Here is a 17,638-nt window from a genome sequence, read left to right on the forward strand (position 1 = left end):
ACTATTTACTTTTCCTCTGCTAGAGGAGAGGCCATTACTTCACAGACTGCTCTGAAAGACTCGTTTTGAATGCTGAGTGTTGTGTAATGTGCACATATTATAGAATGATGCAATGTTAGAAAAAACACTATATACCTGAAAATAAAAGTATGAGAATATTTTCTTTGCTGCTAATCTTCTAGTAATTATTCAAAGTACACAACCAATTCACTATATCATATTTTTTTTTTTTCGCTTCAGTGTCTCTTTAATGACCATGGCATCTCAGTGATGCTGGTGGTCACTGATCACAGCCACTTAGATCGGTGAATGGGAATTGTTTACCCATTCATTGATTTTGTGTACTGACGGACGGTGGCGAAAGGTGTCCTCCCTGGCGTTCAATTGATGCGGACTTTCGTCCGCGGGAGGGCTATTTTTAAAAAAAAAAAATTTAAATCATGTAGCTAGCACTAGGCTAGCTACATGTGTTCCCTGATTGCCCCAGTGCTGTGTCCCACCCCCGATCGTCGCCGGCTATATTTACCGCTCCGGGATCCCACGCAATGGCGACGATCAGACATGACATCTAACGTCATCGACGTCACCTGGGCTTTCATATACCCGATACGAGGTTGAAGATTGTTACCCACCAGTGCAGGTTTACTGTCCGGATTTACCATAAGGCACTGTAGGCACGTGCCTACAGGCGCCTGATGGTAGAAAGGCGCCTCACTCCTCTCACCACACACCTCCTTCCCTTAGTCCTGATGAGAGTGTAAATGAGAGGTTATGCACCCTGCTCTCGGCATTCCACTGACAAGATTTTCCTTCAGTCAGAGGCATCTCTGGCTACTTAATACTGAGGTTCTTCTAGCGCATACGAGAGATAACGGCGCTGGTTATTCGGGCGCAGGATTCAGGCGGTATATGGCTGATCCTGCTGCCGCACAAGTCCCGGCCGTAATAAATACTATTCCCCCTCGAGGCCACCATGGATGGTGGGGAATGAAATAATTTGGCTTCCAGCAATCGCTGGCAGCCGAATTATAGTGTTTTAAAAGTAAATTCAGCTCCGTCTTCTGGCAGTGCTGAAGTTACTCCCTGTGCCTGCTATAGCCGTAATGCCTATTCAGCCTATCGTGGCGCCGGCTGCGCCCAAATCTCCTGCGCTGGTTTCAGCGTGTTTGCTTCTAGCTACCTAATACTTGGAGGCACCTCTAGCTACCTAATATTGTGGGTACTTCCTTCAGGCTAATGCTAACAGGCACATGTAAGTACCTATGAGGGGCAAGGGAAGGCGACAGCTGGGACAGCCAACACAGTTGCGCTGCAGTTTGGTGGGGGTTTGGAGGTGCCAGGATATCTGTGCCTATAGCCTTCTGTGAGTTAAATCCGGGCCTGACTGGACTACTTATGATATGAGTACAGGTTGTGATGCCACTATTGATTTGGGTGCTGGTTAATAATTAAAATACCGATAATATATTATTGACATTTTACAATCAACTTATCCAGTACTGAATTATAACATTAATCCTTCCTCCTCCAAAACACTATCTCCTTCCAAATACCTAACAATTACCTCCGCCTAATGCTTGACACATTTAAAGAGAACCGAGGCGGCACTGCAATCCTAATAGGATCCAGAGGCATGTCATGTACACAAAGACATGCCTCTGGGTCACTGTATCACCGCTGCCAGCCCCCCCTATGCCGAGCTGCCCCCCCATAAAACATCACCAGCCTAGCGGCAATATGCTTGTCGCTAGATGGCTTTATTTATGTGAGGTTGTAGCATCTGCCCTCGATAATGCGCTCAAAGGGGTTGCAGTACTGTGCACATGACATGCCTCTGGGTCCTCTTAGGATTGCAGTATGCCACCACCCCCCCCTCCCCCCGGGCTGCATTGCTTGCAGGGTCTATTGTTATGCCCCAGTATCCAGCCAACCCCTTTCTAATGCCTAACACTGACCCCCTCCTAATGCCTAGCACTAATCCTCTCCTAATGCATAACAATAACCGCCTCCTAATGGCTAATACTAACCCCCTCTAAATGGCTAACAATCACCCCCTCCAGGGCACATATGCATTTCATTTTTCCTCTTGAGTTTTCTCCGGGGTGATATTTCCACACCTTGTTAATATAATGCCTTGTAAACCACCAGCAAAAATCACTATATAAAAAAAAATCCCTCCAGATGGGCGCCTCCATCCCAAGTTACCGTATATTAAACAGTCTCCCCCTTTGGTGACCTATACTTTCCCTTGAGAGTGACCTAACGTGTCAAGACGTATATTTATCTGCGAATTGTGACAAAATACATCATACTCAAAGCTTATGTTCTGTAAGCCAGGTTTGTGAGTACCAGGGCTGTGGAGTCAGAACAAAAATCATCCGACTTCTCAGTTTATGAAACCACCGACTCCAACACCGACTCCAGGTACCCAAAAAATTGCTCCGACTCCTTGATTACGAACCCACCCTGGTGAGTATCACTTTTATTGGTCTTATTTATACCATTTGCATAACATACTACACCATGAGGAGTTCCTGGGCTCTCCTGTCCTCTTTCTGGAAGATCCTAGGATTTCCAGACCTCCAGACCATAATATGTCTTAGTATAAGAGACCTGGGTATGGGTCCCCGGGTTCCCTTCGGGAACAAAAGGAAGCATTATTCAATTTGCATACTAGATTTGAGCTTTTTCTATGAAGCCTTTTATTTTCAGTGGGTGTTACGAAGCTGAGTTGTGATCTTTGTATTATTCAATAATAAAGAAGTTATTTTTAAAATCTGTAAAGCTTGATTAAACTCCCCTTATAGCTCACACCCACTCAGCCAGATTAGCCATTCATTATTTGTTCTTTGCGGATTAATAATTGACATATATCGACATTTTTTCTTCATGTTCTCAACTAACATCTTGCATATGTGTATGATACAGACTAACCAGCAAGCTCATGGTGACCCAGAACTCATTGGAGTGTGTAAGGGACTACAATGGTCCTAAAAGCCCCCTTACTAAAATGTTAAGAAAAACAAAAGTTTGCTTTCTTAAAACAGAAAGAATTTGCGATAATTCAGGTTGGAGTGAGCTCGAGATGTCTCCCAGGGCATCACTGCTGAATATATGCAAATTAAGCATTGTACCCTTACAAGCTAAACACACCTCCAGAACCGCTGGAATGCAATGATGTGTCAGTTTGTTAATTTGTACAGAGCCATAATAATCCAACATGCATACAGACTGTTTCCGATTGTTTGATCCTCATCAGTGCATGGCATGGATTAATTTGGCTCTATGCGGTAGGGCTTGTGACACCGAGAGGTACAGACTAACTAGCAAGCTCATGGTGACCCAAAACTCATTGGAGTGTGTAAGGGACTACAATGGTCCTAAAAGCCCCCTTACTAAGATGTTAAGAAAAACAAAAGTTTGCTTTCTTAAAACAGAAAGAATTTGCGATAATTCATACATATGTGTATGATGACCTTGTTAGTATTGCATTGGTAATATTGTTCTGTTTGAACCTTTATCTTTTTATTGTATGATTTAAAAAGTAACTGTCGGGCATAAAATCAAAAATCAATTCTTTATTTTTATCTGGTAAACAAGTAATAAGGATGCTAATAAGGCAATCCAAAAGTTAAAATCACTATTTCTTTTCTTGTTGATAAATTATCATTACCCAGTTTACATGACTCTTATTTGGTACACAGAAAATTTGGCACACAAAAGAGAAGTTGCAGGGCATGCTGGGTTGTGTTTTTTTGCTTTCCTACTTCCTCTCAGACTTAACTAATGCAGCCTGATTGGCTGAAGCCTCTTTCCCTCCTGTTTCCCCCTCCCACACCTCTGTTCCTCTCTGATTGGCCAATATTTCTCAAGCTGAAACAATGCACATTCTATAGTGAAGGGCAGGCAAATAAGGCAGAGGAGACTAAGGGCGGATATTACTTCACGACTGGCTTCAAAATAGTCACAGTAAATATGGAAACTGTCTAGAATAGGATTCTCTGCTTTTCCTTCATAAAATTCACAGGAATCATAACGTGGACAGTACAATACATATGTTATGTAAATAGAGCAAGTATTTATCTACTTATATATTTGTTTGTTTTTTTCAGAGATAGTACGGCTGACTGCTCCTTTTTAAAGAAGGATAAAGGAAATTGGATATCCTCTACATCAGGGGTAGGGAACCTTGGCTCTCCAGCTGTGATAAAACTACAAATCCCAGCATGCATTTGCCTTTATTAATCATGACTGTGGCTGTCAGAATCCTGCAATGCATTGTGGGACTTGTAGTTCCTTAACAGCTGGAGAACCAAGGTTCCCTACCCCTGCTCTACATGATCATCCAGAATCTATTACCAGAGATGTATAGAGAGGAATGAGCAGTTGCCAATATATCCTACCTTCACTCTTTCTCGATGTTTAATGCATTATTCTCTTTTAGCCATTATTCAATTCACTTTTTCTTTTTTTCTCCTAGGAGATAATGTTTCATCTTCTGTTTAAAGTAACTTTTCAGTACTCTGCAGTTGAAAATGTACCAAAAAGTAGGTGAAGAAAAGGCTTTAAAGGTGTTTTATTGATAAGGTGCGGAACTATCACCTAGGAGAAAGCTTAGGAGAAAAATGAATTGCATAAATACAGAGCATCGAAAAAATAAATTCCACAGCTAACTGCACACAGGCTGGCATGTGTCTGTGGCGCAGAGCTTAGCAGGGATTTGGGAGCGAAACGTCACAATGATTTGGGGTGGGGCTTAGCAGCGGTCCTGGGCCCCTTCTGAGAAGAAAATTTTGGCCCCTGAGCAGCTGCAAAGTATGTATGAGCTGATTTCACCGTGTCCACTGATCCAAGAAAGAATAGAAGAAGGGAGTAAATGACTGAGTTTGTTTAGTCTCATTAAGTTTTGCAATGGGGTTCCATGGTTTGTAGTTCTGCCGCTTTCCAACACATTGTAAAGAAAAGAAAGTAGCTAAGAAGTGGTTTTCCATTATATGGTACTGTTTTATGTGTTCTCCATGGAGGTGAGCCAACAACGACCTCCTTTTTAAACAGTTTTAATTGTTTTATATATTTTTGGGTGTCTCCTAACTACAGTATTGTCCTTACCGCTGTGTTACGAAACTTTGTTGTTGGGTGACCACCTAACACACTGAAGAAACAAAGGCCGAATGAGGACAGCTGTTCCTCCACATGTGATAATAGTGGTTGGTCTATTAGGAAAACATGGTTTGTGAGTATCCTTGTATATAGACTTTTTTATGGTCTCCCACTTTTAAACTTTCTACACTATATTGCGAAGCAGGTTTTTTCGGGCCAAAGAACAAGGCAACGCTATAGCAGCAATGCTTTTGTGCTCGAGTCACGTAAGGGCAATCGCCGGACCGCAAATGACTCAAAGGAGGAACAGTATTCAACACCACCAGGATTTGAGAGGAAGCAGGGTGAGCTGTCATTCGGCTCACCCTGTGCCCAGCTCACTGGCCGCATAAACAAACGTACACCTATATCGGGCTTCCAGAGTCCCTGTGTTTTTTTAAGGATCTTTTGACTTTCTTATGACCTCCATGTTCCTCTAACGCACTGGGATTAAGGCAGCACTGACAGCGCAGCACTGTTGGCTGAAGTACCAGAGCCGATCAATGTAATAGCTATCAGCAAGAGGATGCCCACAGTCCTACCTTACCCTCTCTTCCTGTCTCTGCCTCCATGTGCTAACTCCCCCCCCCCCCCCCTTTCCTTCCCCTTCAGCTAATCCTAATGTCTGACACAAGACTTAAAGAGAAACCAAGGTGGGTTTGAAAATCCTATGAGGCAAGTGCTGTATACAAAGAGCAGCCTCTGTGTCCTTACACACTGTCTCCACCTCCCCCCCCCCCCCTCCCAGGCTCTGCTTCCCCCATAAAAAAACGCTAGGCTAGCGACACGCAGATTTTCGCTAGCTGGCTGTTTACCTGAAGGCTGTCAGTCACCTCCGCTCGCCCGCGTCTTTTATAGCGCAGCTTGCCTCTGTGTCCTAATAGGATGTTTCAAACCCACCTCGGGTTCTCTTCAAGAATAAAATCTAGCAAACGGTTGTAACTTTAAATCATGGGGTCTCACAGCAAACGCTGATGGGGCCCCCCACGGTTTACACCCTTTCACTTAACAATCCAATGGCGTAACTGCAATTCATGGGGCCCTCCAGTAAAACTCTAATAAGTCCCTCCCAATGTTCACACCTCTTCCCTTGCCTCCCCTCGGTGCCCTTCTCGGCCTCGTTGCCCATCTCATAAGGATTATAAGACAATTGTGGCCAATGTTATCTTTACACCCCTAGCAGGTTTAGCCACAAATTCACCTGATCTGAAGTATAGTCCCCTGTATCGGAGGAAGGGAAGGTTAGTAGTTGAGGACCCCCTTCCCCAACTCTGGGCCTCCCTGTGATTGCAGGGGCTGCTTCCCTCTAGTTACACTAGTATTGCCTACCCCATGTGACCCTCACAGCCTGGGGGCCCATCTTGCAAGGATCATAAACCAAGTGTGGCTATCATGATTTTCACATTCATAACAAGTGTAGCCACAAGACCTAATCTGAAGGATGGACCCCTTTATCAGAGGCAGTAAAGTAGTAGTTGGTGCCCACTTACAGCTCTAGGTCCCCCTGCAGTCGCATGTGCTGCTGCCCTCTAGTTATACCCCTGCTAGCAAAACCAGTAATCCCACAAACACTCAGCTACTGTAGAATTTGCCTGTGATATCCCTGGTGTAAAAAAAAACCAGAAGCTGGCACTGAAACAAACTAACATTGAAATGAACAGGGCTGAGACTGACTGCTGGGTTCAGCTCTTTATTCATGTGAACGCAGAGCCCTGCACTGAATGCTGATCCAGCTGCAATAATACACCACTGCTGGCTCAGCCTGTCTTACTGATTTACTTGTGCGGTCCACAATCCTCTGTTCCCAACACAGATATAAATATCCCCCATGAGAAATCATTTTGGAGCAATACACAGTGGCCACTGTAGTAACATATTACTGTACGGGCCAAGCATGCTAAGCGTCAGCTTTCTCAGTGTGAATTACAGGCAATTTTAGGACTCACCTGCTTCTTCTTGGTTTCTGATGATAAAACCCGCATGACTCCAATACGATGTAGCATGCTGTGAACTCTGTGCTCAAATGTGCTGCAAGCTTCTGACTTTTCATACAGCTTTTTCTGATAATAAAACAGAAAAATGACCATCAGCTGTCAGTGTTACATATACTTTTATATTTTGTTTAAACAAGAGTCAGTGTACTTACCTGACGGCTGACGGCACTTAAACACCTAAAAGCAAAGACCTGCATAGGGTCTGATACCTACAAAAGGTCCAAACCTGGTTGTGTTTTGCAGTAACCACGGTAACTGCTTCCACTGCAGGTAGCCATCCGTATCTGTTCAGGGGTCCTACCTGCAGAAATGTGTTTGCAGGTCTGTGTATATCAGTTTGCTCCTGCGAGTCTCTGCTTTGAATTATAAATCTAGTTCTGTGAAATTCCTTATGTATCTGCATCATTCTATATTCAAAGAAAAACGGGGCATGTTTTTTCTATTCTAAAGACTTGTTCCCACTCCTGTAAAGTATCTTACTATGATATTAATGGTCATGATGTAAATAGTTTAAAGAGAATCTGAAGCCTAATTTAAAACAAAAAAACAGATACTTACCTAAGGAGAGGGAAGGCTCTGGGTCTTGGAGCTTTCCTGTTCTCCTCCCGGTCTCCTCGTCCCCCTGCAGGCTTCTCGGTTTAAATCTCCTGCCGCGGGAGACTTCCGTAGTCTTAGACAGGTGGCTCGGTACTGCGCACGTACGAGTGTGTGAGAGAGGGCATGTGCAGTACGGAACGGCCTGTCTTCGGAAGTGCTTCCGAAGACTGCTGAAGCCAAACCAACTTGGAAGAGAGATGTCTACAACCAAACGGTCATAGACTGCTAATGGGGAGCCTGTGGGGGAAAGCGAGGACAACGGGAAAGCTCATTAGCACCCAGAGCCTCCCCTCTCCTTAGGTGAGTATTTGATTTTTATTTTTTTTTAATTAGGCTTCAGCCTCCCTTTAAGTGGCAACAAAGTTTTATCTGAAAAGAGGCCTTTGACACCATATTTCCTCAACAATCAATTTTTCCTCATGTTCTTCTAGAAGTTTTGCAGTCATTGCACACCTTCAGCCAGGCACTTCAACAATTAACAGCCTGCTTGGCTGTAGTCTGGAGTAAGTGGATTACCTCTATTTATAAAATGTCTAGAAATCCTTACTCCTTAGAACTGAAGAAGTTATTTTGCAGGAGTAATAAAACACCATCAAGGGAAAAAAAGTGGTTTGCAGTTGGAGCTACATTCATTTTCCTTTGGAATTTTAAATTTATAAGATTGTGGAACACTGGGAAAGAGAGGTGTAAATAGACCTAAATTGGAATATTTATATAACTTGTAGTATGAGTCAACTAGATGCCAAACGTGATCATTTATTCACTAGTTATAACAAAGCAAATGTTACAGTCAGTCCCGGAACACTATCAAAAAGAAAGAGTATGAGCATCAGAGCTACATGCCTATTAGTTTCTTGTCATAACAGTTAGACATAAGGATGCATATACGGAGGAAATAGGCCACACGGCCCATTCGACAGCAATGAAATTAGCAAAGAAACAGCCTCCGCAATGACAAAAGACCAATAAGTCCCAACATGACAAATCAAACAACATATAGTCCATCAAAATACAAAAGTTGCATTGAGTACTGGGAGTAACCTATTACCCAATAGCCCCAGTACCCAATTTGTTTAATATTGTGGAGGACTCCCAGATCATGCCTTGTTTTTAGATGATTTTAATGCCACTCTTGTAACCAGTGTTCAAATAAAGTATTTTGATTGACTATATGTTTGATGTGTCATGTTGGGACTTTATCATTGGGGAGACCTATTTCTTTGTTAATGTCCATCCCGGAAAACTATGATAATTCAAAAATGTAAAAATGTGCATAAGGTAAAGGAAATGTTTCATACACTTTTAGGCACAATAATCTTGCTTGCCTTATCAAGAATGTGAGTCCTAGTGGGTTCCCAAAGCTTGCTATGCTTTCAGCTGTGGAGGGTAGATGAAAACACTGCTGTGCAGGTGCAGCTCTGCAGGAGGAGGAGTTTAGGATCGTAAAGACCAAAGTTTGATCATTTGTTGCAGGAGGAGTCATCAGTCAGTTCCAAGTTGGATCATAGTGATCTGCATCTACTTTTCAGGACTCACAAGGACTCCCTTTTGAAAACAGAATCTGGCAAGGCTGTGAGTGAAACTTGCTGTACAGGAGTCCAGGTTTGTAACAAGTTTGATCACTTTAAATCAATTACTTACTACATTTCTACGGATTTTGAAGAGTTTATCAGTCAAAAGAATGATCCCAAAATAGGACACCAATAGCTACAATTATTCTAGTGCCTCCTGTGCCTCCCATCTGACTAGGCTACCAAAGGCAAGACTTATATCAGACAGCTATCCCAGGCAGAAAGATGGATTCCAACACAAATGACAGTGTCTCCTTGACTTGTATAATATGAATTGTATATAGCTTAAATAACAACTATCAAAGAAACTGTTCTTCTATAAACCACACATACCTATAGAGCTTTTATCCAGCAACACTAGAAAGCTTTTCAGAGTCAAATCACAATTGTACTGGCACACGATTCCTATTTCCAGGCCAGGCAGCCGACGTGCTTCACAACCATAAGGTCTTTTTCTGAGAGTGCAAATGCCAAATTGACCCAGACTTTATGAATTATAACACTACTGCACCTTAATTATTAAATACAATTTTTTATACTACCTCTCAGTGGTGCTGTCAAATGGCCTCATTTCCCTAGGCAGTCACCTTATTTGAAACATGGAACCTTGTTGTAAAATAGCCCAAAAATAAAAAAAATGCATTTTGCGATTTGCAGTATAAAAAAGCCCTGGGTCTCTTTTCACATTATAGGCATTTATGCATGCAGTATCACAATGCACAGCAGACAATGTAGAATAGATGCATTATTTTAAATTCAAAATTCATTTTACCCTTGCTCCGGTGCACAACACACTGCTGCACAACACACTGCCGCACAACGCACTGATGCACAATGCACTGCCGCACAACGCACTGCTGCACAACGCTTCTGCACAACATACTGCCGCACAACGCACTGCTGCACAACACACGGCCGCACAACGCACTGCTGCACAACGCACAGCCGCACAACACAATGCCGCACAACGCACTGCTGCACAACGCTTCTGCACAACATACTGCCGCACAACACACTCCAGCACACTGTAGTACAACGCACTGCTGCACAACGATTCTGCACAACATAATAATTGCTGCACAACATACTGCCGCACAACGCACTGCTGCACAACACACGGCCGCACAACGCACTGCTGCACAACGCACAGCCGCACAACACAATGCCGCACAACGCACTGCTGCACAACATACTGCCGCACAACACACTCCAGCACACTGTAGTACAACGCACTGCTGCACAACGATTCTGCACAACATAATAATTGCTGCACAACACACTGCTGCACAATGTACTGCCACACACAACACTGCTGTACAACGCACTGCTGCACAACGCTTCTGCACAACACACTGCCGCACAACACACTGCTGCACAACGCACTGCTGCACACTTTTATTTGGGCAGCACACACATCTGCCATTCATGACTATGAAGAACAAGCCGTGAAGCAATGGAAAGATTAGTGTGAGGCTGGGAGCATGCTTTGCAGGATTGCATGTGTTTTTCAGGAGTGCACTACCAACAAAATCATGAAATTCTGTTAAAGAGAGACTCCGACCAAGAATTGAACTTTATCCCAATCAGTAGCTCCTACCCCCTTTTATATGAGAAATCTATTCCTTTTCACAAACAGACCATCAGGGGGCGCTGTATGGCTGATATTGTGGTGAAACCCCTCCCACAAGAAACAAGAAAAGTACGTACTCTTGGCAGTTTCCTGTCTGTGAACCTTGCTGCATTGTGGGAAATAGCTGTTTACGGCTGTTTCCAACTGCCAAAAAACCATGCAGCAGCTACATCACCTGCCAACAGTAAAAATGTCACCATGTGATAAATGTCAGAATGTAAATCAGGGATTTAAAAGATTTTACAATGGGCAAACACCAACTAAATCATTTATACTTAATTATTGTAAAAATGAAGCACTTTTTTTATTACATTATTTTCACTGGAGTTCCTCTTTAAGTGTGCGCCTCAAGAACAATTCAGCCCTTTCCCATACCTGAAGATAAAATATTTCTCCTTATCAGCTCATTTCTACTCTGCTATTAACATTCTACTTAAAATATAAAAAAGTAAACCCCAGTGACGTCAACATTTTTCATAGCGACCATTTAATCCAGAAAACAAATATATTTTCTGAGCGCCATCAGGTCATATGTTCCCCTACGCTGCACAAAAACACTTCAACTACAAGTGAATTCAACATGTAATTCTCCCTTCAGGCAAATCAGTTCCATTAAAAATATTATTCAGACTCATTAGCACATCATTCCAAAAATAAAGTGTCAACTCTCAGTTGTACCAGTTAGTTAAACACAGAGAACAAAACCATTAACACTGCAAATGGCCAGCACACAGACTACTATTCTGTTTAAGATTGGCTTACTGACATTCAAATCCTTGCACAATCTGGGCCCTGGATACCTGAAGGACTTGTTGCAACTACATCACACCCCCCACAATCTTAGATCAAAAGGACGTAACACCTTGGTCACCCCCAGAGTCCACCTCAAAACCTTTGGAGACAGAGCCTTTTGTCATGCTGCCCCTACACTTTGGAACTCCCTGCCACACCCAATCAGGACAGCCCCATCCCTGGAAACATTTAAGTCTAAACTGAAAACCTACCTTTTCAGTCTGGCATTCATGAACATCTGACTATCTCCTCTGTAACACAACCCAGCCTGAAACCCTGTATTAATCGGAGACACAGCTATGCACTTTGAGTCCTATGGGAGAAAAGCGCTTTACAAATGTTATTGTATTGTATTATTGTACTCTGTTTAATTCTGTCCTAAATAAAGATATAAAAACAATTATTAAAAAAGATATACAGTAAGATTTTAACAATAAGGAATGTTATTTTATTCAACCACCCATTGCCAGTGGCGTAGCTACAAACCTCCGGGCCCCAATGCGGAATTTGGACGCGGGCCCTCACCCACCCTACATTAAATAGCCAGGAGTAGGTGCCTCCAGTATAGGTAGCCAGGAATAGGTGCCCCAGTATAGGTAACCAGGAGTAGGTGCCTGAGTATAGATAGCTAGGAAAAGATGCCTCAGTATAGATAGCTAGGGATAGGTGCCTCAGTATACATAGCCAGGGATAGGTGCCTCAGTACAGATAGCCAGAGATAGGTGCCTCAGTATAGATAGCCAGGAATAGGTGCCTCAGTATAGTTAGCCAGGAATAGGTGCCTCAGTATAGATAGCCAGGAATAGGTACCTCAGTATAGATAGCCAGGGATATGTGCCTTAGCATAGATAGCCAAGGATAGGTGCCTCAGTATAGATAGCCAGGATTGGTTGCTGGAACGCAGGACAGGAAGAAGTTTGTAGATGCGCGTGGATAGTGGCGAAGTGAGTATTTGATGACCCCTAAGCAGCAGCACATGTGAAGGACGAGCGGGCCCCTCAGGGGCCCACGGGCCCTGTCGCACAAGCAACTGCTGCGACTGTGGCCCCTATGCCCCTGCCCAGTGCTATTACTATCTGAGGAAGCAGGGAAACCATAGGGTCAAAGACCACTATACCAGTGCCCGCTAATTTATCAGGTGCCTCCAACGTTGACATTTTCTCCCATGGCCAAAATTAGTATGAGCGCCTATGCCGCTGCCCAAGCTTCTGTGGGGCCTCGGCTCACAAATTTCCTGCTTCCCATGAGCATATCTTCAGGTCAGTATAACAGCTGTGCCTGACCGCTTGGGCCAGCTGGAGTGAGTGGCCCTTCTAATGCCTAATACTAACTCTTCTATCTACACCACCGTTAGCTGCTCACTTCCGCCAATGTCAGCGATCAGCTACTTATAGCCAAACCCCACCACTCGCTTCTCAGTGCCCACATGAACCACCCAGGGCACATTATAGTGGCAAATTTACATTGCGGTTTATGGCATTGTCTGGTGTAGCCGATCCCCAGCAAATGGCTAATTAACATTGCGGTCTATGGGGATGTCTGGTGTTTTGGTCACCATCTTAACTGCTGTTGGCTAGTCCTTGGTGTAAAATTTAGCTAGTGGCTCTCACAGGATAGCCATGGTTCTGCAGTGACTGTGGAGGCGGCAATCCTAGGTTGCCATGAACAGCTCACTAACTTTACGTATAGGGGTCCTAAGTCTAATTTGCGGGATACTGCAGGTATGACAGCCACTTGGAAGGCATGGAAGGTGGCTAGAGCTCCCTTGAAGTCACCAAACCACATATCCTGATACACCCCTCTGTGGGGGAATCCGAATCTACCCTACTTCCTTACTATACCAGACTCAATACTCTCAGCCACCTACTGTAGTTAGTGTGAATTCTCTCTCCACCTTCATCGACTTCGGCCTCCTCAATAAACACCTTTTTCGATATCTGTCTTCTCCTCACAATTTTGCTCTAAACCAACGGACAGTCTGGAACAGTTACTTCTTACCAGGGATCTGCCCAAGGCAATGGCGATCATTTATAGCGAACTGACCATAATGAATAACTCTAAACTTGATGGGTGCTTTGACAAATGGACTGATTACATTTCTGACTTAGACAGAGAAGAATAGGATGAGATATTGAAGGTCTCTCCGACTATGATAGTGTTGGCCAGAGACCAACTACAGTAAACTAAATTCCTTCATAGGGTCTATCTCACCCTTGAGTGTATGCACAGAATGAACGCCACTAATTTGGATTGCTGTTAGAGTTGCTCACCAGGGTTGCAGAACATTATACATATGTTCTGGTCATGTTCATTGATTATTCCCTTCTGGAGAGATGTCCTGGGAATAATGAATACTCTACTTCAGACCTCATTACCATTAGACCCCAGCTTACTATTGTTGGGAAGATTTGGGGAAACCACTTTCACTAAACATAAACAAAACATTTCATGATAAAAGGATCCAGTCAATTCTTTTTTACACAGTGCAAATTAAATATTGTTACTTGCAGGGATGGTTGATAGATGTAAATAATTCTGGGTTGATGACGGACTATGCAAATGAATGCAACTTGAAAATGGGCCTTTCGAATTCTACCTTGGTGGAATTTGATTGGTCAATTTGCAAACTGCATAAATTTGCATACAAAATCTACATAATCCTACAGCAATTTAGTATTAATTGTATTCTTGTTGGCCAGCCCTACTTATTTCCAGTATCAGTATTCTTAAATATACTGTATTTTACCATGCCTTGGACTTCTGTAAATTGGTTTCTCTTTTGACTGTATAGTTGTCTAGCAACTACAATAAACTTATGTCTATTGATATTTCTACGTATATGTTATGGCCAGAACTCAAAGTTGGCCACTTTGGTATTCCAATGTGCGAAGTGGCCAGCTGCTGCAGCCAATTTGCAATTGGACCCTCAGAGCAACTACTCCTCGAGTATTCCTTCCATTGGCCTTAATAAATCTGCCCCAGTACCTCTAGAGTTCATGGAGAGTTGTCAGTAGACCATGCAGAGCTGCACTCTCACAGGAAACGCCTGTGGATTTGATACCCACAACCTTTGCAGATGTGGGGCTGTGTTCACAAATCTATGTAACATGCATTGTGTGTATAAAGTAAATTAGATGAACTACATAACATGTTACATAATTTCCATAACACCCAGTAACACGTATGTGTGTGGTCTGCATGTTTACATTTTACTGGACTTTTGTGAATACAGCCCATGGTAACAAGTATGCAGATCAGATGTTTTCTCTCCACTTGAAGGCCTACGGCACAGGGGTGACAAATCCCTATTGATTTTTTTTCTCCTTTCTGTTGCTGCTGCCATTTGTTGCTGTGACATATTCAATGCAAGTAAGCCACTTGCTGAGATGCTAAAATGCCATTGATTAATTAGTAGATGACTGAGAAAACTGAAAGACTCGAAAGTGATTGTAGATCTCCATTTAAGAACATTAGCAGCTAAGAGTCGCTGACAAATTTGCAATTTCTAGAAGTGACAAGGGATCCCTAGAAATGCTTTCAGCAACAAAATACCAACATCCCCGGCAACACATTGTTATTAATCATTTGTCTCAGCTATCTGTAGCCGTGATTTGGCACTAATAATTTGTCAGTACTTTAGCTGTTTACTTGTTTTCTGCCGGTATAAGAAAGAGCTGAAGCTTATAGATCCGTCCAACAGACAAGCAACTAGCATTTGTAAAATGCAATAACAATGGTGTTTTCCTTTTCTGTTTCTTTCATTTCAAGATAAATAGGTTTATTTCTATAGAAAAGGTTTGTTACTTAACCGTGCCTTAGCTGTGTCTCTCCTTTTTTTTTTTTTTTTTAACTACTGGGTATTTTCATGTATTTTTTCCCAGGATTACACAAAAATATTGTCAAAAATAACCTTTTGAAGTTGGGATTTGGTTTGATAGACAGCAAGTATTGGTTTGTGGCTATCAGAACTTAGAACACAAGTGTCAAACTCAAGTCCTCCATGCCAGTGTTTAGGAAGGACTGAGAAATGTGTTCTGCTTGATAAACCACACCTTTCCTAACTCAATCCCATCAATTCATTTGAGGTGTGCCAAAAATGGTGATGACTTTGGCCCTTGAGGACTGGAGTTCGACATCCATGCCTTACAAGGTTCTCTTAATTAGTTAGAATGAATTTAAGCAGCATAAGCATTGGTTAAGGCGTACTTGATAACTGGCAATGGTTGAGTACTCATTGTCTGTTTGTTATTCATTGTTTCATAAATTCCTCTGACATGGATGTTATCCTCCCATAGATGAGATAATGTAGAGGAGGATAAAGTGGTAAGGTAGCCATACATCTAGTGATTTTGGCAGCCAATCGCCAAGAGACAGATCTCTCTCTGATCGATGAGACATCTGTTGGCTGCCATAAACCGCAGGCCAATCCTCCCCCTATCCCCTAACACTAACCCTCTTAACACTAATCTTAACTTTATCCTATTTCCCTAATCTTAACCATATCTTTTTTCCCTATCCAGAGCTTAAATATATAATAGCCGAGACCCTTCACCGCTATATAGTAGCTGAGCCCCGACAACTATTTAGTAACCTGATGGAGCTTGGCTATTTAGTAGCCAAGTACTAGCATCACCATCACATATCAGCTATACCTGATAATCTCAACTGGCGGGGGGCCCGGAATTCCTCCACCAGGCCCCCTCCCACCTACACCATCCAACCATATAAAATGTCACCAGTAACATGTCAGCTACCACTCCACCCGCAGCTTCTATCTGTAACAAGTCAGCTGTCATTTCCTGTAATAGATTACCCATGCCTGTATCCTTAAAACATGTCAACCATTACCCCGCCAACGTCAGTTTTATCTTTTGGGATGTTGAAGAAAACCTGGAGAAAACCCACACTAATATATTGTAGGAAGATTATACAGATAACACTCTGGCTGAGACTTAAACCTGGGACTCTAGTTCTCTCAGGCAAGAATGCAACCCACTTAGACACCACCCACCAACATGCAGCCATTCACATATTCTCCCACTTGTCCAGATTTTTGGGTCATCAAAACACAACGCCCTTTAAAATCTCTGTCTCGCTTCTATTTCCTGTGGTCCTCCTGGCTAGCACAGACTAATATTATCCGGTGAGGATAAACAACTCCTGGAGGCACACACTTAGTAATAAAACTATACCAAACAGTTTTAAAATAAGAAGGTAAGTGATGATTTACCTTCTCACCACTCAACTAGTAAATTTTTGTTGAAAATATTGCATTTTTCGACCCAAAGTTGCTTTCCCAGGTCAATACAGTGCTAAATTTGCAATGTGATAGGGCCCAAGCGCCTCAGAGCCCTATCACACTGTGAATCTAGCACTGTATTGACCTGAGGAAGCGGCTTTGGGTCATGAAATGCACAGTCCTTTATTGTGGAATATTTTCAACAAAAAGTTTGAAAATGTATCACTCAAGTGGTGAAAAGGTAAGTCGACATTTACCCTCTTTTTTTAAACTGTTTTTAACTGCTTTATTACTCATTGGGCACTTCCAGACATTGTTTATCCTCATTGTTGTCACGCCTGTTGCGGGGTTGAAGTATAAGTTTGTTTATAAGATTCTTTTTTGAGGCAGTGACCAACATCTAAACCGAGGCCGAGTGGGAGCTGTCTCCGTCTCGCTGCTCCCCCCCAAGGGGGGCGGCTGTGGTGCCCCTGAGCAGTGGATGTTTGTGGGGTGTCACCGCTGCTCAACTTTTCCTGGGAGCAAAAGGGAGGCCTACACGTGGCGCTCCTGTTGAGATGCAGTGGATTTTGCGTGGGCCAACTCCTGCAGGGAAGGCTCACCGCAGTTTAGACCCTGCATATTCTGGCATGCATATGCTTAGGCATTTGCAAAGCCATTTTAATTAGTCAATAGA

General features: G+C 43.0%; 1 protein-coding gene across 3 annotated transcripts in view; it reads right to left on the bottom strand.

The window, feature by feature from the left end:
• LOC137539214 (capping protein, Arp2/3 and myosin-I linker protein 2-like) overlaps nt 1-17,638 on the bottom strand; it is a 150,571-nt gene that overhangs the window by 67,040 nt on the left and 65,893 nt on the right. For all 3 annotated transcript variants that reach the window (XR_011024966.1, XM_068261753.1, XM_068261752.1), the window contains exon 4: nt 7,086-7,199. Coding sequence is in view for 2 of the 3 variants with exons in the window: in XM_068261753.1 (XP_068117854.1) it covers nt 7,086-7,199 (114 nt within the window). In the remaining variant the exon portion in view is untranslated. The remainder of the gene's footprint in view (nt 1-7,085; nt 7,200-17,638) is intronic.

Source organism: Hyperolius riggenbachi, chromosome 11, assembly GCF_040937935.1.
Source record: "Hyperolius riggenbachi isolate aHypRig1 chromosome 11, aHypRig1.pri, whole genome shotgun sequence".
In the NCBI taxonomy this organism is placed as follows: Eukaryota; Metazoa; Chordata; class Amphibia; order Anura; family Hyperoliidae; genus Hyperolius; species Hyperolius riggenbachi.